Below are 27162 nucleotides of genomic sequence, written 5' to 3'. Positions count from 1 at the left end.
GCATCACCTGCATGAACTGAGTGATCTTTAATGATATTCTTTTTCTTATTTCTTTCAGTGTAGAGAGGTAGCGATGGAAATGAGGCAGGGGGCTCCTCTCGTCTTCCGTTCCTGGGAACATGTTCTCCAGATTTATGCCCAGCCCCAAGGCAGACCTAATGTCTTGGAGAGGACCTGACGACAGTGAAGCTCTGTATATTGTAACCTGGAGCTGCGGGAAGATGGAGGCTGAGTGATATCCAGCACAGGCAGTCTTTGTCTAGTGCCTCTAGACCCTTATAGCTTCTTCCAGGTCTCCTGACCTCCCGGAGCTTGGCCCCGCCCCTCCCTTTCACCTAGCCCCTCCCTCCCGAGACCAGCCACGCCCCTCCCGTTCCCTGGCCCTCCTCTTCCCCACCCCCACAGCCCAGCCCTCTTTTCTCTGGTCTCGCACCTCCTCTTCTCGCTCCCACCACTTCCAGCAACCCGGGCCCTGTCCTTCCTCTTCTCCCCCACCCCACCCTTCACCACCCACTTCCCATCCCGTTTTGTATCTCCCCCGCAACCCCAACACCTCGCCCCTCCTCTCGGGTGTGGCCCGGTGGCAGGAGACTACACGCTGCCTGCCTTCTGCTCGCGGGCGCCCCCGTGTGGCCCTGGCCCCGAGGTGGTGGCCGCTCTGGCTTTGCTTTTCTCGCTTCACCAGGCTTCCCCCTGCCCGGTTGGGTCCCCAGCCAGTGAGAGGCCTAGAAAGCACTCCGAGGCCCGCCAGCACTCCGCTTTCTGGATCTTTATTGCCTCCGTGGGTCGCACGTACTCAGTTGGGACTAGAAGAAGTTGAGCACCCGTCGGAGCGACTGCACGCGTGCGCTGTGGGCCTCCCAGTCGGAGAAGCTGCGGAAGTCGCCTCTCTCCACCACGTACATGCGGCCGCGGTAGTTGGGCTCCTCATAGAGGACCCACCTGAAGGCCAGAGGAAGGGCGGGTCACCGGGAGGGAACGACTGGCGTACGCCTCCACGGCCCCGCCCCTTGGTCCTGAGGTTCAACAAGATGGGGACTGCCCAGTAATTGACCATCCTATGACAAGGGCGAGAGCGACTCGGGGATGCACTCTGCCCAGTCACCCACCAAAGGGCCATTTGCACACAGTACCCAGCTCCTGACGGGACGCCTGACAACAAACTGGGGATCATTCCCACTGTGTATCCACTCAGCCAACAACCCTGGCGGCGCCTCTGCTCCAGTGCATTTGGGCTGTGCTGCCTGCGTTGTACAGAGGACCTGGTGCCAGCAGGACAGGAAGTCTGACAAGAGCACCTTATGTTGGGGGAGGTGGGTGTGTGTGTGAGCACCAGGCGGGCCAGGAAATCAGGAAGATTGACTGGGAAGATCAGGTAGGTAATCTCTTCCTGGGAACAAGTGTAAGGAAGAGATTCTCAACAGGTATAGAGATTTAAATATGGGACACAGCAAGAATCGTCTTGTGGACCCCCTCTCACTTGGAGGTCAGGTTTGGAGGGTGGCCTAGGGGAGCTATAGAAAGTTGTGGGGGAGCCTTCAGGCCCACCTGCACCAGAGAAATGGAAGCACCGTGGTCAAGGGCTGTCTCTGCACTTGGTCTTTAGCTCGGGCTCTTCCCTACCCCTTTTTACTACAGTAGAAAACAGCCTTTCTCTGGGACACGGTGATCTTTATGAAGCAGGACTCCCTCAGGCTTGCTCAGCGTGCTCAGATCGCTGAGATTCTTGAGATCCAGGTCACAGAACCACTCTGACCTCCCCTCCCTCCCACAGTGTGCCTTGGCCCAAAGCACTCAAGTTCTCTTTCCAGGGGATGTACGCGGCCTTTCTGCTTGCAGACAAACTCAGAGAGACCACTAGAGGCCACATAGCCCACTTCCACCCCCACTCCAAGTCCTCATAGGCCCCTCCCTTCTTCATCCTGACCCCCTCATCTTGGGCTTGGAAACTAAGGAGTGGAGTGTCATGGAGATAGGAGCAGATCACTGGACCTTCCTTCCAACCACAGCCTCCCACTACATAGCTGGGGTGTCCAAGAGAGTGAGCCAGTCCCACCCTATTCTGTAATGCCCTGAGCCACCTTGGAGCTCTTAGGGACACTCCAAAAGGAAGAGGAACCTATCTGACATGACAGCCAATCCTCTGGCTCCTTGCTCTCTCGCCTAGCTGCAGCTTCTGGAGGAAAGCAATGGAGAAAGGGGTGTCTGGAGAGATGGCTCCTCAGATAAGAGCACTGGCTGCTCTTCCAGAGCCGGCTTCAATTCTCAGCACCCACATGGCAGCTCACAACTGTCTAACTCCAGGTCCAGGAAATTCAATGTCCCTTTGTGACCTCGGTGGTCACCAGGCATGCACGTGATGCACAGACATGCAATGCAGGCAAAAAAAAAAAAAAAAAAAAAAAAAAAAAAAGAGGTATGAAAATTAAAAATCATTTTTAAAATGTAGAGAGGGGAAGTTCTCAGTCTGTTGGGGTGCTGGGGAATGTCCCTGCTTTTCTTGACATACTTTCTAGGATACAGGTATGAGGGGACATTCACTCCTGAGCTGACGTGCAACCCACAAGGATCACTCTTGGCACAGGGAGGTGGTTAAGGGGCCCTGCTTTACTGCCTGACAGATCCCAGAAAGGGCTTCAGGAACCCAGGACATCACCATCTGTGAAGCTACTTCTGGACAAGGTTTATGTCATGTGATAGTTAAGGTCATCGAAGATCAGAACACTCTGAATCCAACACAGAGGTCCACCAGCTTAGCCTCCACCGCGACCTGGCCACTGAGCCTGGCTCCTCCCAGGAAAGAGGAGATTAAAGACCATTTGCTCCTCCAATCAGTGTGTTCACTCCGGCCTCCCCCCCACCTCGGGCTCCTCAGGGTTGGTAGGAGGATTATGTCTTGGGTCTTATGACATTTACCATATAGAAATATGCCTCTGGCCTCATGAGACACAATTTAGCCTGTGAATTTCTCAAGGCAAATTGTTTTGGACTCTCAAATATCTTGTGCTTGAGGGGGGAAGTCAGATAAGATGGTTCTGCTTTGAACACACTTTGTCTCTCTTCGTCTCTCCCTTGTTCCCCCCTCCATTCTGGAAGGGTCATGTTCCTGAACCTCAGAAACTTAGAGGTACACTTCCAAAAGAGCCAAATCCCTACGCCAACCCTGTTCAGGGAAGCTGGGATCCTATGAAGCTCTTCTGCTACGGGAGAGGTGTGTCCCCAGCTCTAGAGTGGAAGGGGCTCTCCTAGGCTGCAGTCCCATCAGGGCCTCTGCTGTGGGAAGAGGGACTCTTAAGTTAACTGCGGTTTCAGTCTGTGCTTCCATAAAACGGTGATGGCATCTCCAGGATGGGGGCGGGGCAGATGGGAAGAGGGTGTTCAGTGTTCATTCAACCCCCATCTGTGAGTGCACACAGGCAGATTGCTCAGGCAAGGGCAGGAGGAAACCCAGGTGAGGTGTGCACAATGAACGGGTGCCAGGAAGCTGCTCCACAAGGCAAGCACTAGGTGTGACCGCTGTTTTGGACTAAAGAAGACAGGCAAAATTCCCAGATACCCGTCCATCCTATGAGAGCTCCTGAAGCCCGTCTCTCCAGCAAGTTGATGTTGGCTGTAAGAGGTCTAGGCCCAGGGTCATCTGAAGTGGGAAGATGGACCCAGCCTGTCTGGCAGCCCCAGCCGTACTCACGCTCCATCCCCATACACCTTGATGGCGTTGACACAGCTCTTGGCCCAGCCACGGCTCTGCAGGAAGGGGCAGTCCTCCACGAACTCCAGACACTGGCCTGTGAAGTTGCAGCCCTCGAAGATGTCTATGCGGAAATGCTCTCCATGCTCCAGGATGTGGGGTGCGGAGAGAGAGAAAAAGGAATACTTTGAGTCTCCCTTCCCCATGCATGGGTGAAAAGGAATATAGAATATTCCCAGCTCTGGGCTAGACTAGGGAAACACACACACACACACACACACACACACACACACACACACACTGGATTTTCTTCCGTGAGATGTGGTAGAAAAGGTTCTATTACTTGAATAACCTTCTAAGTAATTGAACTGATCAAATCACCTTTACAGCTAAGGACCAGTGAGGTCAAGGCTGCCTGGAGACAAGCACGCTAACCAGAGCTGGGGGTCACTGGTCCTGCTCATTCCACTTAGGGGGCTCGTGTCCCAGGTTTGGCTTCTCCACCCTCCGTTTCAGGCCACGGGCAGGCCTCCAAATGATAATATTTTAGAAGTGTAATAGAACCCTTTATGAAAACACTAAGCCAAGACATGTAAAACAATGACTTTCATTTGTTGAGGTCCCTACTGGCCTCAACCCTATAATTCACTAGCACCCGCACATGCACCTCCCTGTGTGATCCAGAGGACAGGGGTGCCCTCCCACTGGCCAGGTGCCTATGAAGCCTGGGAACTCTGACAAGAACAGTCTTCAGAAGATGGCTTGTATATTCTTTCATATGAACAGCATTATGCAGGATCCAGAACCAACCATTCCACCGCCTCTCTCCAAATGCTTACATCCTGGCAGAGACTCTAGGAAAGCATTCTTTCAGTCAAACATGCTGGCACCCAGCTGATTCTGTAACTGATATAGAAAGGAAAGGGGGCCCTATGCATACTCCTCAGATGTTAGCCAAAGCCCCAGTGCGGCATCCAGGATGCCCTGGCAGATACACTGCTAAGAGCTGCCCACACTGGTCTCAAACCACCTATTGCCCACCTGAAGGACAACACTTGGAAGCAGGTCTCATACCTAAGACCTGAGGAGTCCTCTTTCCTTAAATCCCACCCTAAGGAGAACTGACAGAAACTAGACAGAAAGGGTCTTTATATGGGGAACAGTAACCTTCATTGGCTCTCCCTACACACACTGCTCCACAGCTATGAGATATAGCCATCTGTACAGCTCAAGAACCCTGTCCCCCAGATTTCCTACTGTTCTCTTGGGCACTTCAGCCTCCTCCATTATCCACTCCAAGTTCAGAGTGTTGACGGCTTGCATGATGCAAGGGTTACAGGTGAACTGTCACATCTGTGTGCAGTGCTGGGGTTACAGGTGAGCTGTCACATCTGTGTGCAGTGCTGGGGTTACAGGTGAGCTGTCACATCTGTGTGCAGTGCTGGGGTTACAGGTGAGCTGTCACATCTGTGTGCAGTGCTGGGTTACAGGTGAGCTGTCACATCTGTGTGCAGTGCTGGGTTACAGGTGAGCTGTCACATGTGTGTGCAGTGCTGGGGTTACAGGTGAGCTGTCACATGTGCTGTGTGAGGTGCTGGGGATCTGAACCCAGGTTCTTATGCACGCACAGCAGACATTTTGCAAACAGAGCCCTCTCCCCAGCCCTTAGTTTTATTTTTGATGAAAAATCCCTATTCAGTGACAACCCAAACATGTTCCCAGCCTTTGACATTTAGCTACATGCTTGGCTCGGAAATCTAAAGGGTCCTGGGCAATTCCCAGGGGCTCGAGTGTTCTATCTCTGACCCATCTTGGTCTTCCCAGCAGCTCATGCTCATCCCAGAATGAATCTCAACAGAATTCTCTCAGTTTTAACGACTTTATCATTGAGAGATGCCTGTATTTCTAATTAAGGGTGACCCTCCACTCCTGGAGCTGCCGGTTCCCAACCCAGGTAGAGTGACTCACCATGCCCACAGGCCGACAGGAGCCAAGGTGGTCATTGTGGCCGTTCCAGCGGAAGAATTCAGGGTAGTCACCGTGCTCCAGGATGAACTGCTGGCCTCGGAAGTCAGGGTGGTCAAAGCAGACCCAGGCTCCACTCTCGACACGGATGGAGTTCACTCGGTTCATAAAGCCTCGGTCCTGAAAGTTGTCACAGTCCCCAAACACCTCCAGCTTCTGCCCTGTGAAGTGCTTGCCCTCGTAGAGAGTGATCTGGAAAGGCCAGCTGAGAGGTCAGGGGCGGGGGATTCTCCACTTCTGGACCCCAACGTCCTCAACGGTCCCCAGACTTTCATTCCTTCCCCTTGCAGTAGATCCTGACAGTATTTGCTGATGGGGCGGAGTGGAGGGCCAGCAGCCAGCAGCTGATGTCAGGATTCACTGGGCTCACAGTGGAACACAGTGCTCTGCTATCTGGGACAAGGTGTTCAGGGGGGCCTGTCTTGTCTGCCCCATTCACCCACCCCCCTTTTTTCCTTTCTTTCTTTCTTTCTTTCTTCCTTCCTTCCTTTCTTTCTTTCTTTTTTTTTTTTTTTTTTTTTTTTTTTTGAGATTGGGTTTTTGGCTGGTCTTTGTTTTTGTTTGGTTTGGTTGCTTTTTGAGATTGGGTTTCTCTGTGTAGACGTGGCTGCTCTAGAACTCTCTCTGGAAACCAGATTGGTCTCAGATTTAGAGATCCACCTGCCTCTGCTGGGAGTAAAGGCTTGTATCACCACGGCTAGGTTTTGAGACGAGATCTTAGATATCCCAGATTGACCTTGAATTTATCAATAGCTAGGAATCCCTTGAACTTTGATCCTTCTGCCTCTATGTTCTCAAGGCCGAGCCTACAGCCAGGCACCCGCTGTACCAGGTTATTTCAGTGCTGGGGATAAACCCCATGGCTTTATACAGTTAGAGAAGCGTCCACTAACGGAGCTGTATCCTCAGATCTTTGGCTTCCTCTTGGACACTTCTTTGATCAATAGGCAGGTGTCAGAATTTTATGAAGCCTATGACAATAATACTGGGAGGTTGTCATTGTCCCAAACTAAACAGGTGAGGGACAATAGGGGACACCAGAACCTGCAAATCCCTTCCCTTCAGAAGAATCCCACCCCCTCAACAACTCTCAGAAAAGCTCTGTAGGAACATAGTCCTAACACCAGGAACTGTGGCCATTTCAGTCTGGCGGTTGATACCGGTTCCAAAGAAAAATAGTGGCATTGTCTCTCCCTGCTTGCTGGCATGGCTGATTTGAGGTTTCCTCCCTTCCTGCTGTGCTATGCTGAGACTGTTAGTAGCTGAAGCACACCCCAGCCCATACAGACAAAATGAATGCTCACCACTAAGGCACTTGCTAGGAGCCTCTGAAGGCCAAAGAGTTTTGTATAGCACAGAAGGGAAGGGAGAGCCATAGTAGTGGGTGCCCTCCCTGCGTAAGGCAAGTCAGCTAAGGGCCTCTAGAACATTCTGGAAGATCTCAGCATTCAAAGGATTTGGAGTTTCCCTCCAATTTCCACATACTTCAGAGAACCAGCCTCAAATCAAGTGGAGAAAGATCTTTCAGGGTGGAGGTCAGAGGCCACATTTAGACTACCCACCCACCCTGTAGTGCGGAAGGGTGAAAAGACTCCAGGAGGTGCTGGACATGTCGGCTACCAGTGATTCACCACTCTAAGCCAGAAACTCGGGGCCTGACCAAGCTCCTTCTGACTTGGGAATCCCTTAAGAGAGGGTTGGGGGAGAGGGCAACCTTCCAACATGCCCTCAGCCAACAGAACTTGATTTCATTAAGAAACAATCAAGTTTTGCTTGACTTTGTCATACCCGAAGAGCACCTAGGATCAATCTGTACCCTCCCCACGAGCCGGGGTCCCTGAGGCTGCTGGTGCACTCACCTTTCCGGAGCGTTGCGCCATGGTGTGTCGCTGGCCGCAGGGGGACCCGGTATATATATACTCTGTGGAGCCTGCTGGCTCAGCGCCGCCAGGGACAAAAGATTTGCTTGGCCCGGCACCCGCGCGTTAGTGCTGTCGGGCGTGCTAAGCCGGCGCCGTGACCCACCCGCCGCCCCTGTGTTACACACTAGTGACCAAGTCCTCAGTGCCTCTTGATCCAATCCCTCCTGCCCTTTGCTGCCTCGCTGAGTCAGGGTCTCAGAACCTTGGGAGGGTACCTCAACCTCTTGTTTTGCCCCACCTCCCGTCAGAACTGTGGCCTCCCAGACTCCCAGAACTCTAGCACTTAACGCAACCGGAAGTCCCTTATTTCCTCCCTATGTAGATCCCAGGTGACACCTGCTTTGAACCCTGCTGCCCACAGTAGGGGACCTACAGTACTCTGTGCGTCTAAGTGCTTCAGTACCTGAGCCCTAACTCTAGAGCACACGGGATGCCAAGGATCTGTTTAGTGTGATGTACCCACTAAACGGAGGTGTCAGAATTTGCCAGGCCCACAGGTATTTGGAATCTATTGAAGCCTCAAGAGTAATTACCACAAACTGCTGGGGAGCTGGGGACACTCTGAGATCAAAGGAGAGAGCCGCTCCAGGGGCCTGAACTCTGCTCTCTGGGGAACAGCTTGTGGGCCCTCTTACCAGCAGGGTACACCTCCTAAGACAGAGATGGGGTCCCAGGGAATCCTAGGGCAGAGAAGGACTCTTGTGTCTTTGCTACAGGAAGTTACTCAAGGCAAACAGTGAACTCCTTGACACTTTCTTCTGAAGACCCCCACTAGGAACAGCCAATTGACTTCAGCAGCACCCACACTTCAAAGCACACCAGACCGTGTTTGTCTTTATGAAGGCATAGAACTAAAACAGCATCCTGCCAATCTAGAAAAGTGTGTGTGTGTGTGTGTGTGTGTGTGTGTGTGTGTGTGTTAGGGTCTTTTGCTGCTCGCCCAGCAGCTTCTGGGAACTCTCCTGCCTCTGCCCTGCTCTGGAGGTGAGGGGATGCTGGGTTTACAGATGCCTAACCGCTGGCTCCATGTGGGCTTGGGGAACTGAACTCAAGTCCTTCTGCCTTCCTGATGTATCAGTCAGGGTTCTCTAGAAGGCAGAACATACATTGTTGGGGTCCAGGAGTTGCCCCACAAACCACACAAACGCGCATCTCAGTCACACAGGGATGCTCTATTGAATGCACACCCTAAGACCGGAATTCAGTTACTCTGTTGCTCCCATAGCTGCCGACATCAGAATCTGGGACTCCCCCAGGCCTCCAGCTTCCTAGCCTGAAAGTTTTATAGTACACATTAACCCAGATGGTAAAGTTACTAATTTTCCTCTCCTTATAAATGAACGTGGCAATTGCAATTGGTAGTCAGATGACAGCTAAGGTTTGACCTTTCCTGCGACACCAGGGTGTGGAGCGCTGTCTTATTCCATGTTTAGAGATGGGCCTGGTCAGTGAGACAAGGATCCCGGCTGGGGTAGACTGGCAAGAGGCTTATTTAGCCCATTAAAGGTACTTGCAGTTGGAACTATGGCTAGCTCAGTGGCAGAGCACTTGCCCCGTATGCACAAGGCCCTGGGTTCAATCCCGAGGACATGCATTTGCACACCTTTGAAAGGAGTGGGGGATAGAAAGAAAGCCTCTTAGTTACAGCAGAGGAAATTCTTTTGAAGAACGACCTTATTTATTCATTAATATTTTATTGCGTGGGTGTTTTGCCTGCATGAATTTCTATTTGAGGGTGTGGGAGCCCCTGGAGCTAGAGCTACAGACACCTGAGCTGCCATGTGGACGTCAGAATTCAATCTCTAGAATTTAATTTTTTTAATGCTTTCTTGGAGTCTAACTATGGTAGCTGTCTTAGTTAGGGTTTTACTGCTATGAACAGACACCGTGACCAAGGCAACTCATAAAAGGACAACATTTAAATGGGGCTGGTTTACAGGTTCAGGCAATTATCATGGCAGCATCCAGGCAGACATGGTGCAGGAGGAGCTGAGAGTTCTACATCTTCATCTGAAGGCTGCTAATGGAAGACTAGCTTCCAGGAAGGAAGAAGGAAAATCTTAAAGCCCACACCCACAGTGGCACACCTACTCCAACAAGGCCACACCTTCTAATAGTGCCACTCCCTGGGCCAAGCATATGCAAACCATCACCGTAGCCCTGGTTGTCCTGGAATTCACTCTGCAGACCAGGCTGTACCAAGTCTTACCTGCCTCTGCCTCCCAAGTGCTGGGATTAAAGGGGTGCACCATCCCCTTGCTGGACATTAATTTTAGACCAACTCTAAGGTCCCAGCAAGTGAGTAGAGAATACCAAGAGATGCCTACTGCTCACCTGATCTGCCACTGCCCCTCCGCCATAGTGACAGATGTTACATAGCACTGTCACCGAGGCCTGACGTTTATATCCAGGGTTATCTTTAGCATTATATGGTTTAAGACAAGTATGTCAAAAGACCTTAGAACATGGCACATATCCCAGATATGTGGTCTCACCACATCAGACAAAGGTGGCGATGACGGCGGTGGTGGTGATGGTGGTGATGGTGGTGGTGGTGGTGATGGTGGTGACGACGACGATGATGATGATAATTGTGATGATGGTGGTAGTGGTAGTGACAATGACCATAGTGATGATTTGGATTTTTGAGACAGAGTCTCTCTGATGTCCTGGCTGTTCTTGAGCTGTATGTAGATCGGGCTGGCCTCAAACTCATAAAGCTCTACCTGTGGTTTGAGTACTGGGATTAAAGCATGCGCTATAGTATTAATTAGGGATTAATCAAGCTTCTTTAGGCCTTGGTATATAGGCAAGTTCACTGTTGTCTTAGACCTGTCTCTCTATCTCTCTCTCTCTCTCCCTCTATCCCCCCCGCCCTCCCCCACCCCCTTCTCTCTCTCTCTCTCTCTCTCTCTCTGAAAGAGGTGTGGTCTCTGTCAGCCTTCAGGAAATGTTAAAGATGCTGGAATTTTTCTTCTCAACTGGTCAGGCTTCCGCCAGACTGCAGTCCTGACGGCCCCACTCCCTTCTCATGGCCACACAATTGTCCCCCTCTCTCCTGCCTCATGCTCTTGTAAATTAAAAGCACATTCAAACAAACTCGGCAGGGACCTGAGGATCACTGGATTCTGTTTCCTTTTTCTTTTTTTCTTTTTATTTTTTTTTTTGAATTTCAGTGGACATCTTTATTGTTTAATAGATCAACTTCTCCAAACTCTAGCTGGAATTTCTATTTCCATACTGAGTCATGAACGGTGACAAGGCTAACCAGAGGCTACACAGGAAGCTGAGCTTTTACAGCTCACTTCCTTTCACAGGCAGAGTCTAAACAGATGCCCTCTACAGTGCACAATGGTTTTTAGTCACTAAGGAATTAAATGGGATCTTGAAGAACGTAGACAACTCCCAATGCAAAGACGAGCTGAGATGCTGTGCTGTTGTTTAAGGGTTCCTGGTGCTGCGTCTTGCACTAACACCAAATGGAGATGCGGAGAACACTAGGTTGGCTTAGGGGCTGTGCACAGGAACCAAAGGCAGGAAAATACTAAACATTGCTGAGAGCATCCACTCCAGGAAGGACTTTACCTTCCAGGAGCTCTAGACTGGCACCGCCCTCAGTGCTCACATGGCTGACTTTATCCTCTGTGTTCCATGTGGCACAGCAAGTGGCAGTGTCTCCACCACCTATGATAGTGATGCAACCCCTAGAAGTGGCTTTCACCACCTCATCCATGAGTGACTTGGTTCCCCTGGCAAAGGCTTCCCATTCAAACACCCCAACAGGACCATTCCCAACAATCTGCTTAGCTCGAGCCACAGCCTCAGCATATTTCTTGCTGCTCTCAGTACCACAGTCCAGGCCCATCCAGCCAGCAGATATATACCAGAGGTGACAGTTGCTTGGCCAGTCTTGGCATTCTCATCAAATTTGTCAGCAGTGGCAAAGTCAACAGGCAAGGTAATCTTCACACCATTTTTCTCAGCGTTGGACATGAGATCTTTGACAATCTTGGCTCCTTCTTCATCCTACAGAGATGTGCCAATCTCCATGTTGTTGAGCACCTTAAGGAAGGTAAAAGCCATTCCACCACCAATGATCATCTCATTGACTTTGTCCAGCATATTACTGATCAGCTGGATCTTGTCTGCAACTTTAGCTCCTCCCAAGATAGCCAAGAAGGGTCGCTCTGGGCTCTCCAAAGCCTTGGCAAAGTAGTTCAGCTCCTTCTTCATCAAAAATCCACCAGCCTTCTGTGGCAGACTCACACCCACCATGGAGCTGTGGGCTCGGTGTGCAGTCCCAAAGCATCATTGACATAGACATCTCCTAGTTTGGACAGTGAGGCTCGGAAAGCATCAATTTTAGCTGGTTCAGCCTTCATCTTGTTCCCAGAAGCATCTTTTCCCTTCCCTTCTTCCTCCACATGAAAGCAGAGGTTCTCCAGGAGGATGACAGTCCCAGCCGCTGGGTTGGCACAGGCATTCTCTACTTCTGGGCCCACACAATCCTTCAAGAACAGAACATCCTTGCCCAGCAGAGATTTGAGTTCTGCAGCAACTGGCTCTAAGGAGTACTTGTCAGGCATGGGAACACCATCAGGCCTACCCAGGTGGCTCATAAGGACAACCGACTTGGCTCCATTGTCCAGGCAGAATTTGATGCTTTGGAACAGCAGCCTTGATTCATTGGTTATCTGTGATCTGGTTGTTCTTCATAGGAACATTGAAGTCCACCCTCATCACGACCTGCTTCCCCCTCATGTCCAGCTTGGCCAAAGTCAGCTTGTTAGAGAGTGACATTTTGGCAACAGAGAGAAGTCTAGAGGGCTGGGGCTGAGGAAGAGCTGGATTCTGTTTCTTAAATGCAGTTTCCGTGTGTGTGACTCAGCGTCGTTTCAAGAACACTGGTTCTGCGTGTGTGTCCAGACTGGCCTCAGGCTCTCGTCTCCCAGTCGTGCCTCAGGAGGTAGGAGAGCCTTGGGTGGAGCAGACGGCCCACCATTCCAAAGTGCACTTGAGGGCTGAGGCAGGAAGATGAGAGTTCAAAGCCAGCCTGGCTATATACAGTAAGCACAGGGCCACATAGCAAAACTGTCTCAGGACAGGACACAAAGTCAGGGAACTTTGTACAGACCTTGTTAAGATGACTCTTGTCTCTTAAGTTTCCATATACAGTTTAGAAACATTCCCTCTGTTTCTATGGGTCTCCCTAACAAGAGCTCCCAGTGTCAGTAAAATATGTTTAGGGCTGGAGAGACTGCTCAGTGGTTAGCGCACTGTCTGCTCTTCCAGAGGTCCTGAGTTCAATTCCCAGCAACCACATGGTGGCTCACAACCACCTGTAATGAGATCTGGTGCCCACTTCTGGCTTGCAGTCAAACATGCAGGTGGAACACTGTATACATAATAAATAAACCTACCCTAATAAATAAATAAATATTTTAAGAATGCTTTAAAATAAACATGTTTAATGTTTGCCCGAGTTTATGCCAGAAAGAGGAAGGATATGGAAGTCCCTGGAGGCACCATGTGGGTGCTGGGAATAGATCTCAGGTCCTCTGGAAGCCCCTAACCACTGAGCCATCTCCACAGCCCTCCTATTAACTTCTTGTGTAAACTCATTGTCCTGAAGGCCCAGCCTGAAAAGAACACAGGGTTTGCTCCTGGTATAGGATAATGCCCCGCCCCCACTGTTGTAATATTACTGTCAACATGTTCTTCTGTTCTTCCTTGTCTCCCTGGGGCTCCAGCTACTGGCAGCTGCTACAGGACAGCCCCTGGAGCTATTCATACTTTTCCTGTGTTCACAATTTGCTTTTCCCACAACTCAGGTAGAAAGGCTGCTGTAGCTAAGTTACCTTTCTGACTGGCATTTTCCCCCTGAGACAGGGTCTCAAGGAGCTTAGATTGGCATCAAACAAACTAGGAAGCAGATTTCTGTTCTTCCTGCCTCTTCACCAGAGTGCTGTGATTACAGGTCTGGGCCAGCACACCGGCCTCGGGTGGCTTCTTTCACTAAGCAACATGCTTTAAGATTATCGTGTGGGGCTGGAGAGGTTATTTGGTTAGGAGCACAGACTGTTTCTAGCACCCATATCAGGCAGCTCACAACCACCTGAAACTTCAGCTCCGGGTGATCGGATACCCCTCTGACCTCCTCCCATAAGTAATAATTATTATTTGAAAAGTAAAATGGCATAACGAGATTATAGTGTTTTTTGGCTAAGTAGTGCATTTCTTTTTAGCATTGAACAACCTTCCATTATTGCCTGTGACATTGTTTCTTCATGCAGTTCGTGCTGCTGTAATACAAAACCTGAGTGTAGATAATTTATTAATATAAAGAGCAGGGATTTTTGTCCTGGAGTTCCGGAGGGCAGGAGGGCAGCCTGGGCCTGGGTACCTTGGGCCGCAAGCCTGCAACCCAGCAGTACAGCAGCAACCAGATGGCCCCTTCTTTGAGTTAACTGAGGTTGGGCAGGAACGAAGGGTGCAAAACACAAGGTTGCTAAGCATAGGCTGAGGACCCTCCGGTCTGGGGATCTGCCCCACTATCCCGAGGGCCCAGGTTGGGCATACCCAGAGCCACCAGGGAGGGCATGCACGAATGAAAGAACAAACAAGGGCTGGCACTTGCCAAGCCCCGCAGCCAGGATACAGTTCTAGAAGGTCAGCCTGCTTGAGCTAGCTGGGAGAGGTGCCCAGCTACAATCAGCCACATGTCCCCCAATTCCTGCTCCGCCCTATTTTGACTCAGGGAGATGAGCTTGACTCTTTCTCCCAAATTAAGGATCAGATATCTGCCGAAATGAACCTGTCAGGGGAGGAATGTCTTGGAGGACAAGGTTTAGAAAATGATAGGTGCTGAAGCCTGCCCCCTTGTGGTGATACCAGTAACTACACCCTAAGGAAATTACTAAGCACCACTGAGAGACTACCACTGTCTGTTAGACCATCTGTCCTTCCTTTCCTCCATCCCCTCTTTCTCTCTCTTCTTTGAGACAGGTTCTCACCATGTAGCCCTGGGTGGCCTGGAACTCCTTATGTAGAACAGACCTGGTCGGCCTAACTAGTGGTTCTCAACTTTCTATTGTTGAGATTTTAATACAGTTCCTCATGTTGTGCTGACTCCCAACCATAAATTTATTTTTGTTTCTACTTCATAACTACAATCTTGTCACTGTTATAAACCGTAATGCGAATATCTGCTTTCCAATAGTCTTAGGGAACCCCTGAAAGGGTCGGTCGACTCCCAAAAGGATTGCAACATAGGTTAAGAACCATTGACTGTGTGCTTTTTGTGGGGGCAGAGGTCCTTGATCAATTTTTATTTCTGTAACTCTAAGGAATACATTTAGACAACTTGGGCTTTAATTTTCACTTAAGACACAGATTTTGAAGTCAGCCTGACTGTTGTTGTCAGATGAGGAAGTGTAAAAGATGCGGCAGAGAGAACGGAAGAGGCAGGGAGGGCATGGATGGGTGAAGGTATAATTAGCCACGGAGGCAGAGGCAGAAGTTTTGCATTCAGATCCTCCCTCCCCTGCTTGCTGTGTGACCGTGTCATCCACACCCGTGAGGTGGAGATAATAATCTATACCTCCCAGGACTGTCGAGCAAACCCGTAAGTCCTGGCTGATGGCCAGCCACAGGGGACACTGTAGGAGCCTCAAGTGGTGGCATATACCTTCAATGCAGCATGTGGGAGGCAGAGGGGTTCCACAGAATCCAGGTTCACTAAATGACCGGGTCTCAAAATATAAGAACAATGAGGAATAACACTTGAGGGATATACTGCTGGTCTTTACAAAGCACACACGGGCATAAACACACACACACACACACACACACATATACACACATACACACATGCTCACACAATACACACATGCACACACACATGCACACATACATATACACACATATACACATACATGTGTTCGCAAACACATATGCACACACATACACACATACACACATACATACATATACACACATGCACACATATACACACATGCACACATGCGCGCACACACACATTCACTCATTATACTTAACTGGCATCTACACCGAAACTGAAACTGTACCATTCAACATGAAGTCTCCACTAACCCTTCCTACCCTGCCCCTGCCCCACATTTTCATTTTTCATTTTCTTTTTGAGACATAGTTTCTCTGTGTAGCCCTGGCTGTCTTGGAGGGTAATCTGTAGAGCAAGATGACCAGAGATCCACCTGCCTCTGCCTTCTGAGTGCTGGGATTAAAAGCATAAGCCACCATATCTGGCCTCCTTCTTTCCTCCTTCCTTCCTTTCTTTCCTTCCTTCCTTCCTTTCTTTCTCTCTTGATTTTCTAAAACAGGGTCTCTCTGTGTAGCCCTGACTGTCCTAGAACTCTCTCTGTAAACCAGGCTGACCTCAGACTCAAGAGATCCGCCTCCCACAAAGGTGTTGGAATTAAAGGCATCGACCACTAGGCTTGTGGCTGGTTTATTTCACAGAGGACAGACACTATCTTCCAGATTAAGTTAATCCACAGTTTCTGTTTTTGAAGACTGATTAGTATTCCACATATGTAGATATCACATCCTTTTCACATGCCATGAGAAAAGCCAAGGCAGGATTCAGAGGCAGAAACCCACAGAGGAATGCTACTTACTGGTTTGTTCACATGCTTGCTCACCTTCAGCTGTCTTCCTTACAGCCCAGGCCCACCTGCCTAGGAACAGTGACACCCAGAGTGGGCTGGGCTGTACTACATCTACTAGCCATCAAAGACATATTCCATAGGCATGCCTACGGGCTGGGAACAATTCCTCAAATGAGAGTCCCTCTTCCTAGGTGCATCAAGTTGACTAAGATGAGCCATTGTAGGTGGCTCTAGGTGGCTCTCAGGTCTGATGTCCTGTGTGGCCATCTCAGGGAGCCCTGTGAAACTGTGGAGCATCAAACAAGAGTGACAGCAGAATAACACTATTCCAGATTGCAACACCACTTCTCATTTAGTGCCCCCAGACTGTCACTAAATGCTTCAGAGAAAGAAGTACGCACGAGGGAGCCCAGATGGAAGAAGTGGGATTTGAAAGACAATAGCTCAGACAGTGATAAAATATGCTGGTCACAACCGGCTGGTGGCAGTCTCTCTAAAAAAAGAATAGTGTGTTCTTATAAAAGGAAAAATTAAAACCATGAAGCTTAATAAATACAGGAAGAAGCTCTTTTTTTAGTGTCTGGTGCTTGGAGTGTGAAACTCAGGGTTATGTGTGAGCGAGGCCATGTTCCCCCCTGAGCTACAAGCCCAGCCTCTACAATAACTGCTTTTAAATGCACAGTTAACTGTGAATGATGGAAATTTGAGGGTTTCCACAGCATGGACTGGATTCCAAATGTTCAGAAGGAAAGGAGACTTTAAAGATGCCTTCATCAGCCAAATAGAATGCTAGGAAGAGGAAACAGTAAAAGCAAGCAAACAAACAAACAGCAGACCCCAGGGCCAATGAATGGTGCCACAGGAGAGGAGCCTGCCCCCACGCCAGACCACCTGTGGTGGATTGAATGAGTCTGATCCCCACAGGTTCATATGCTTAATACTTGGTTCTTGGGTGTTAGAACTGCTTGGGAAGGATTAGGAGGCGTGGTCTTGTTGGAGGAGGTGTGTCACTGGGGGTGTGCTTTGAGGTTTCAAAAGCTAATAACAGTCCCGTTTAACTCTCTCTACCTCGTGGCTGTGGAATAAGATGTCAGCTCTCAGCTACTGATCCAGCGCCACACCTGCCCTCCTGTCTGCTGCCATGTCCCCTGCTATGATGGTCATGGATAACCTAGCTAACATTCTGAAACCGTAAGCCCCAAACAAACACTTACTTTTCTAAGTTTCTTTGTCATGGTGTCTTATCACAGCAATAACAAAGCACTTCAATCTCTGAGACCTACATGGTGGAAGGGGAAAACTGCCTCCTTGTCTGACTGCCACAGGGGCACCCCAGACACACAAAGGTTAAGATGTACTAGAAAGACAAGTAAAATGTGTTCTTTACATAGTCTCACCGTGTAGCCCTGGAATTCACTGTGTAGACCAGGTTGGCCTCAGATTCAATAGAGATGATCGGTGCTGAGATTAAAGGCATGCATCATTGTGGCAGGAAAAGATGACCAACTTTGGAAGGTTTTGGCCCCTGGACTGGGATGGGAGGTGTAGAGGGGAATGCACTGACGAACACTGGGGTCTGCAAACTGCTTCTCAGACTCTTAGGATCCCAGGACAGCTTCCCATGTCTGCCTTCTTTCTCTCTTCTCCCACTACCTCAGCATCAGCCAGGGAGTGCGAGGCCTGGTGAGAATTCATTGTTTGGTCCCTCATGCCATGCTTCCCAAAAGAAGCAGCGTTGGCCTTCCTCGTGCTAGCTGGCAGATTCATGTCACCAAGAAATTCCCCCGAACACTCAGGGGCAGGGGTGGTGTCAGACAGTTCTGTGCCACACCCTGATTTTGTCCTTGCAGGGTCTCCAACATCACTGACCCCTGGATCTGAGGTCATCCTGACGTGCCATAATCCCTGTCCTACTGTGAGCCACTAAGTGCCTGTCTCGCACCCTGAGCCTCAGCTGCCTGGGAAGGGGCATAAGAACCTCTCAACCCTGAGTCTATACTGAGGCTTCATAGAAGGAGGAAGGCCCAGCAGTGATTATGTGCACTCAGCATGTGTGTGCAGGACTGGAGCACCACAGCTGCGGGTGCCATTCAATCTGCCCACCGAGATCTCAGAAACAATGAGGTTTCCAGAGTGTTAGCCAGTGTGGCTCTGCGTGTTCAGGAAGGCAAGCCTCAGCTCTGCCCGCCTACACTCAGCCCGTAGCTGCAGTTCCAGGATGGAGAAGTAGGAAGCTGTCAGACCTGGGAAGGTGCCAAGACAGGGAGGGGGACCGGTGAGTGATGCAGGCCTGCATTATCTGCTTAGCCCACCATGGGGAGCAGGCTCAGAGCATCATGGTGGGCCCTGATCTGGGGTGGACTTTTGGCCCCCTGGCTGTTATGAAGTCATAGAGGCCCAGGTAAAAGAACTAAACATTTTTAACAAAAGCTGTCTGCAAATCCCTGAGAAGTAACATGGGAGTCTGTTGTCATCAAGCTGTGGCCCTGGAGGCTAAGCCAGTGGGAGACTGTGTGGCCTCTGACTGAAAACAAGATGCTGGAGGGCTTGTTCATGGTTCCTCATAGTTCCTCAAGCAGGTGAAGGAGACTTAGAAGCAAGAGGGTTTCCACTTAGTAAGCAATCCCTTTGGTTTTTGTATGTGGAAGCTGAAACCTCACAGAGCACCCCATAAATTTATCACAAGGATGCTTTAGGCCCATGAGTGAGTTGTTGGGATGTCAAGGATTCCGTGCAGGGACATCCCCAAGGTATGTATAGCCTGAGCAAATGTTTTACTCTAAATGAACAATTTAAGTCAGCATAACAGTATCACCTTGGTGGCCCGTTCTTGGATGACCTATACCCTGGTCAATGGATGGGCTGGCTTGCTAGGGTATCCTTTTTTTTTTTTTTCCAAAAATTTTGTTTATTTATGTATATGAATACACTGTCACCGTCTTCAGACACACCAGAAGAGGGTATCAGATCCCACTACAGATGGTTGTGAGCTACCATGTGGTTTCTAAGAATTGAACTCAGGACCTCTGGAAGAGTCAGTGTTCTTAACAGCTAAGACATTTCTCCAGCCCAGGCATCCTTCTTGAATAAGCCACAGGACCAGTGTGAATCCTGTAGGAGGTAAAGCAGCCGTGTACCCTGGGACCTCTAGTCGATGCTCACCATCTGGGCTATGTGTGGGTGAGGAGGAGAGACCGTCTATGAGACCCTGTGTGGTAGTTTGATGTGCTTGGCCCATGGGAAGTGGTACTATTAAGGAGGTGTGACCTTGTTAGAAGTACATCACTGTGGGGGTGGCTTTGAGGTCCTATGCTTAAGTTCTTCCCAGTGCAGAAGAGACTCTCCTCCTGGCTGCCTGTGGAAGTTGCAGATCAAGAGGTAGAACTTGGCTCCTCCAGCACCATGTCTACCTGCATGCTGCCATGATTCCCACCATGATGATAATGAACTGAACCACGGAAACTGTAAGCCAGCCCCAACTAAATGTTGTTCTTGGTCATGGTGACTCTTCACAGCAATAAAATTCTAACTAAGACAGCCCATTTCAGCTCAGGGCATCCCACCCAGTGTTACCATCAGCAGCAAACAGGGGGCACTCAGTGTCACTGCTGGCAGTGTGTGGAGGTAGGATCCTGCTTTGTGAGGCACAGACACAGTACTTGGACCTAGGCTGAACTGATTTTAGAGATTGAACAAAACAATCCAGGATCTAAAAACAGAAATAGAAACAATAAAGAAAACACAAAGAGAGACAACCCTAGAGATAGAAAACCTAGGAAAGAGGTCAGGAGTCATAGATCACTAACAGAATACAAGAGATGGAAGAGAAAATCTCAGTAGCAGAAGATAACATAGAAAACATTGATACAACAGTCAGAGAAAATGTAAAAATTAAAAAGCTCCTAACCCAAAACATCCAGAAAACCCAGGACACAATGAGAAGACCAAACCTAAAGATAATAGGTGTAGAAGTGAGCAAAGACTCCCAACTGAAAGGGCCAGTAAATATCTTCAACAAAATTATAGAGGAAAACTTCCCTAACCTAAAGAAAGAGATACCCATGAAGATACAAGAAGCCTACAGAGCTCCAAATTAATTGAAACAAACAAAAAAAATTCCTCCTGACACATAATAGTCAAAACAGCAAATGTTCAAAACAAAGAAAGAATACTAAAAGCTGTAAGGGAAAAAGGACAAGTAACATATAAAGGCAGACTGATCAGAATTACACCAGACTTCTCAACAGAAAATATGAAAGCTAGAAGATCCTGGACAGACGTCATATAGACCCTAAGAGAACACAAATGACAACCTAGGTTACTATATGCAGGAAAACTATCACTTACTATAGATGAAGAAATGAAGATATTCCAGGACAAGACCAAATTTATATAACATCTGTCCACAAATCCAGCACTACAAAGGATAATAGATGGAAAACTCCAACACATGAAGGGAAACTACACCCTAGGATAACAAGAAAATAATTCTCTTGCAACAAAAATCAAAAGAAGAAAGGCATACAAACACAATTCTACCTCTAACAACAAAAATAACAGGAAACAATAATCTTTATTCCTTAATATCTCCTTTTTTTTAGATTTTAAAATTTATTACAGCATCTCTTTTTAAAAACAACTATAATTACATTATCAAAAACAAAATACCATAAGTGATGACACAGTTCCTGACTCTTTTTTTTTTTTTAGGTTATTTTTTTTTCTCTTTCAACTTTTTTTAAAAAGAGAGAGAGAGAGATGTACAGATTTTTAAAGGCATTTTGGCATAACACTACATGCATATATTTTGTCAGTACTTAATTCTTTTAGAAGTTTGATAGTATGCATTGAAATCTACTAGTTACCATAAGCATAAAGTACATGTAGAACAGAACATAACATGGAAACAGTCAGAGTCCTTAATATCTCTTAAAATCAATGGACTCAACTCCCCAATAAAAAGTCATAGACTATCAGACTGGATATGTAAGCAGAACAAGCACTTTGCTGCATACAGGAAACTCATCTCAGAAACAAAGACAGGCACTACCTCAGAGTAAAAGGTTGGGAAAAATCTTTCCAAGCAAATGGTTCCAAGAAACAAGCTGGAGTAGCCATCGTAATATCTAATAAAATAGATTTTTAACCAAAAGTCATCAAAAAAAAAAAAAAAAAAAAAAAAAAAAAAAAAAAGGAAAGACACTTTTTACTCATCAAAGGTAAAATCAAGATGAACTCTCAGTCTTGAACATCTATACTCCAAATACAAGGACGTCCACATTCATAAAAAAAAAAAAAAAAAACCTCTACTAAAGCTCAAAGCATATATTACACTACACACAATAACAGTGGGAGACTTCAACACCCCACTCTCATCAATTGGCAGATCATGGAAGCAGAAACTGAACAGAGACACAGTGAAACTAACAGAAGTTATGAACCAAATGAATTTAACAGACATCTATAGAATATTTCATCCAAATACAAAAGAATATACCTTCTTCTCAGCACCTCATTGCACCTCCTCCAACACTGACCATATAGTTGGTCACAAAACAGGCCTCAACAGATAAAAGAACATCAAAATAATCCCATACATCCTATCAGATAACCATGGACTAAGGCTGGTCTTCAATAACAACAAATACAACCAAAAGCCCACATACACATGGAAGCTAAACAATGCTCTACTCAACAATAGCTTGGTCGAGGAAAAAATAAAGAAAGAAATCAAAGACTTTTTAGAAGTTAATGAAAATGAAGGCACAACATACCCAAAATAATGGAACACAATGAAAGCAGTGCTAAGAGGAAAACTCATAGCTCTGAGCACCTCCAAAAAAGAAACTGGAGAAAGCATACATTAACAGCTTGACAGTATATCTGAAAGGTTTAGAACAAAAAGAAGCAGATATATATACCCAAGAGGAGTAGACGGCAGGAAATAATCAAACTCAGAACTGAAATCAACCAAATAGAAATAAAAAGAACTAGAAACAGAATCAACAAAACCAAAAGCTGGTTCTTTGAGAAAATCAACAAGATTGATAAACCCTTAGCCAGACTAATGAGAGGACGCAGAGAGAGTATCCAAATTAACAAAATCAGAAATGAAAAGGGAGACATAAAAACAGAAACTGAAGAATTTCAAGAAGTCATTAGATCCTACTACAAAACTTGGAAATCTAGAGGAAATGGACAATATTCCAGACAGATACCAGGTACCAAAGTTAAATCAGGATCAGATAAACCATCTAAACAACCCCATAACACCTAAAGAAATAGAAGTAGTCATCAAAAGCCTCCCAATCAAAGAAAGCCAGATGGGTTTAGTGCTGAACTCTATCATATCTTCATAGAAGGCCTAATACCAATACTCTTCAAACTATTCCACAAAATAGAAACAAAAGGAACACTACCTAAATCATTCTTTGAAGCCACAATTACGCTTATTCCTAAATCACACAAAGACCCTACAAAGAAAGAGAACTTTAGACGAATTTCCCTCATGAACATGGATGTAAAAATACTCAATAAAATTCTTGCAAGCTAAATCCAAGAATACATCAAAATGATTATTCACCATGATCAAGTAGGCTTCATTCCAGGGATGCAAGGATGGTTCAATATATGAAAATCTATCAGCATAATCCAATATATAAACAAACTCAAAGAAAAAAACCACATGCTCGTCTCTTTAGATTCGTAGAAAGCATTTGACAAAATTCAACACCCTTTCATGTTAAAAGTCTTGGAAAGATCAGGAATTCAAGGCCCATATTTAAACATAGTAAAAGCAATATACAGCAAACCAGTAGCCAACATCAAACTAAATGATGAGAAACTTGAAGCAATCCCACTAAAATCAGAGACTAGGCGAGGATGCCCACTCTCCCCCTACCTATTCAATATAGTACTTGAAGTAGTAGCCAGAGCAATCAGACAGCAAAAAGAGGTCAAAGGGATACAAATTGGAAAGGAAGAAGTGAAAATATCACTATTTGCAGATGACATGATAGTGTACTTAAGTGACCCCAAAAATTCCACTAGAGAATTTCTACAGCTAATAACTTTAGCAAAGTTGCTAGATATAAAATTAACTTGAACAAATTAGTAGCCTTTCTCTACTCAAAAGATAAATAGTCTGAGAAAGAAATTAGAGAATTGACACCCTTCACAATAGTCACAAAGAATATAAAATACCTTGGTGTGACCCTGACCAAGCAAGTGAATGATATGTACGACAAGAACTTCAAGTCTCTGAAGAAGAAAATCGAAAAAGACCTCAGAAGTTGGAAAGATCTCCCATGCTCATGGATTGAAAGAATCAACATAGTAAAAATGGCCATCTTGCCTAAAGCAATCTACAAGTTCAATGCAATCTCCATCAAAATACCAATTCAATTCTTCATAGAGTTAGATAGAGCAAATTTCAAATTCATATTGTAATAATAAAAAACCCAGGATAGCAAAAACTATTCTCAACAATAAAAAAACTTCCAGGGGAATCACCCTCCCTGACCTCATTACAGATCAATTGTGATTTTTTAAAAAACTGCATGGTATTGGTACTGAGACAGGCAGGTAGATCAACAGAATAGAATTGAAGACCCAGAAATGAACCCACACATCTATGGTCACTTGATCTTTGACAAAGGAGCAAAAAACATTCAATGGAAAAAGGATAGTCTCTTCAACAAATGGTGCTGGTTCAACTGACAGTCAGCATGCAGAAGAATGTAAATCGATCCTTTCTTATCTCCTTGTACAAAGCTCAAGTCCAAGTGAATCAAAGACCTCCACATAAAACCAGGTACACTGAAACCAATAGAACAGAAAGTGTGGAAGAGCTTAGAACAGGGGAAAATTTCCTGAACAGAACACCAATGGCTTATGCTCTAAGATAAAGAATCAACAAATGGGACCTCATGAAATTGCAAAGCTTCTGTAAGGCAAAGGACACTGTCAAAAGGACAAAATGGTAACCAACAGATTGGGAAAAATATTTACCAATTCTATATCTGATAGAGGGCTAGTATTTTAATATATACAAAGAACTCGAAAAGTTAGACTCTAGAGAATCAAATAATCCTATTAAAAAAGGTGTACAGAGCTAAACAAAGATTTCTCAACTGAGGAATACTGAATGGCTGAGAAGCACCTAAAGAAATGTTCAACATCCCTAGTCATCGGGGAAATGCAAATCAAAACAACCCTGAGATTCTACCTCACACCAGTCAGAATGGCTAAGATCAAAAACTTAGGTGACAGCAGATGCTGGTGAGGATGTGGAGAAAGAGGACCACTTCTTCCCTGTTGGTTGGGTTGTAAGTTGGTACAAGGACTCTGGAAATCAATCAGGTGGTTCCTCAGAAAATTGGACATAGCACTACTTGAAAACCCAACTATTCCACTCCTAGGCATATACCCAAAAGAAGCTCCAACATCTGAGAAGGACACATGTTCCACCATGTTCATAGCAGCCTTATTTATAATAACCAGAAGCTAGAAAGAACCCAGATGTCCTTCAATAGTAGAATGGATACAGAAATTGTGGTACATTTATACAATGGAGTACTACTCAGCTATTAAAAACGAGTTCATGAAATTTCCAGGCAAATGGATGGAACTTGAAGCTATCATCCTGAGTGGGGTATCCCAATCACAAAAGATCACTCATGGTAGTCACTCACTGATAAGTTGATACTAGCCCAAAAAGCTCAGAATACCCAAGAAACAATTCACAGAAATGAAGCTCAAAGAGAAGGAAAGCCAAAAGGTGGATGTCTCAGTCCTTCTTAGAGGGGAGAACAAAACACTTATGGGAAGATATAATGGGACAAATAGAGGAGAAGGGTTTGGAGAAAAGATCATCCAGAGACTGCCTCACCTGGGGATATACCCCATATGCAGCCACTAAACCCAAGCACTATTGCTGATGCCAAGTAGTACTTATTGGCAGGAATCTGATATGGATGCCTCCTCAGAGGCTGTGCCAGAGCCATACTGATACAGAGGAGGATGTTTGCAGCTAACCATTGGACTGAACACAGGGACCTCAATGAAAGAGCTAGAGAAAGGACTGAAGGAGCTGAAAGGGTCTGCAACCCCATGGGAAGAACAACATTATCAACCAACCAAACCCACCACAGCTCCCAGGGACTAAAACACTAACCACTGAGTTTTTATGGAGAGACCCATGGCTCCAGGTGCATATGCAGCAGAGGATAGCATTCTCTGGCATCAATGGGGGGACTTTGATCTAGCAAAGGCTCCTTTTCCCAGGGTAGGGGAATGCCAAGGTGCTGAGGTGGGAGAGGGATGTTGGGAGAGGGAGCACCTTCATGGAGGCAATGGGAGGGGGAGGGAAGGGGATTGGTGGAAAGGGGATAACACCTGAAATGTAAATACAGAGAATATCTAATTGAGAGAGAGAGAGAGAGAGAGAGAGAGAGAGAGAGAGAGAGAGAGAGAGAGAGAGAGAGAGAGAGAGAAACCTCCGAGACTCACAGAATTTAAGATCTTTTTTGACACTGAGGCATGTCAACTCCTGGCAGTACCCATTCAACTGAGGAAAGGATGATGAGCATCAGAACCTCCATATGGCGTTGCTTCAGTTGTGGTAAGCTAGCCACTGGCAGAGAAAATGCCTTAACCTGATATGCACAATAATATGCTGTCCAGAAAGAACAGACACAGGAAGTTGACTGCCAAGACAGGGTACGCAAGTCATTCATAATTCCTGCTTCACATGAGATCTGTCAGATGTTCAGAAGGCTGAAGACAGATGCTGCAACATTATGAAGAGTATTGGGGACTGTCCAGGCATTTAACAGTCTTGGTCATTTTAATATTTTTTGGAAGCTGTGTTTCTGTGCTTCCTGCATACTCAGGTAATATTTATTCCTTCTCGGGTCTCTGATGAGGTTGAAGATTAGATAGTTATAGTCTCACAATTAAACTTAAGTTGTTTAGCATTTAGGAAAATGTTTAACATCTAAGAAAATATTTTTAAGTTAATAATGCAAATTACCATAGAAATTGATTTAAATGCAGAACCCTGAACTTACCAGGATAGGATAGATAACAAAATACTTTCTTCTGAGTTACAGAGTACAAACAAACTAGACTTTTAAAATGTAACTCTTACCTAATCATTTTTTGTATTTGTTTCATAACTGCTCCTACTGTATGTTGTTTATTATAAGAGAATGGGCCTTTTTATTTAGACAAAAAATAGGAATTGTTGAGGTTTGGTCTGTTGCCATGCATTCTAATGCTAAATACTGGCCTGTGAGGAGATCCTCACACACACCACGTGATACTATGTCACCTTGCTCTTTAATGAGAAGCTATTGGTTACTGCAGAATTCAGGGTAGAAACTGAACCTCTGGTTGGGGCCCCTCATCTCCAGCATGTCAGTAAAAGAGCCAAGTTGTAATAAAGCACAGAGAAGGAGACATGTTTAACATCTCACTAAGGAGACAAAGGGTACAGACTCCCACGACCATCTTTGGGTACAGATGTGAGGTTTAACAGGCTGAAAGGGAGGGTTACATGGTATGTGTAACCAAGAAGTCCTGATTTAAGTATAGTCCTGTCAATCACTGGCACATCATTGTCTTCTCCTGGTCTCTCGTGCAAGGTGGTCCTATACATTGTTGGAACTGTGTTGTAGATTTTATTGGGAGACAAGTTCCTTTTTTGGCTGCACCCAGGCCTTAGCTTTCCCCCTTTCCCCTGAATGGATTTCTGGAGAATATTTTATTTTACTAGTTTGCTTTTCGAGACAGAACATCATTGGCTGGCCTGGAGCTTGAAATCATAGACCAAGATCGATCATCTTGAACTCACAGATCTGTTTTGCCTCTGCCTCTC

General features: G+C 46.6%; 1 protein-coding gene and 1 pseudogene across 2 annotated transcripts; both read right to left on the bottom strand.

The window, feature by feature from the left end:
- Positions 1 to 806: 806 nt before the first annotated feature.
- Positions 807 to 7593, bottom strand: CRYGN (crystallin gamma N; the record flags this gene model as incomplete). Its single annotated transcript, XM_080936114.1, has 4 exons — positions 807 to 942; positions 3689 to 3834; positions 5657 to 5905; positions 7573 to 7593. The coding sequence occupies 4 exons, from the start codon at positions 7591 to 7593 to the stop codon at positions 807 to 809; spliced, it is 552 nt and encodes a 183-aa protein (XP_080792240.1).
- A 3223-nt stretch (positions 7594 to 10816) lies between these two features.
- LOC308435595 (phosphoglycerate kinase 1-like) lies at positions 10817 to 12435 on the bottom strand (annotated as a pseudogene). The gene has a single exon. The product of its transcript is annotated as a phosphoglycerate kinase 1-like (transcript).
- Positions 12436 to 27162: the final 14727 nt, after the last annotated feature.

Source organism: Micromys minutus (genome assembly GCF_963924665.1).
Source record: "Micromys minutus genome assembly, chromosome: 23".
Taxonomy (NCBI): domain Eukaryota; kingdom Metazoa; phylum Chordata; class Mammalia; order Rodentia; family Muridae; genus Micromys; species Micromys minutus.
Note: the sequence above shows the minus strand (reverse complement) of the source record. Positions and strands in the feature narration are given on the sequence as shown.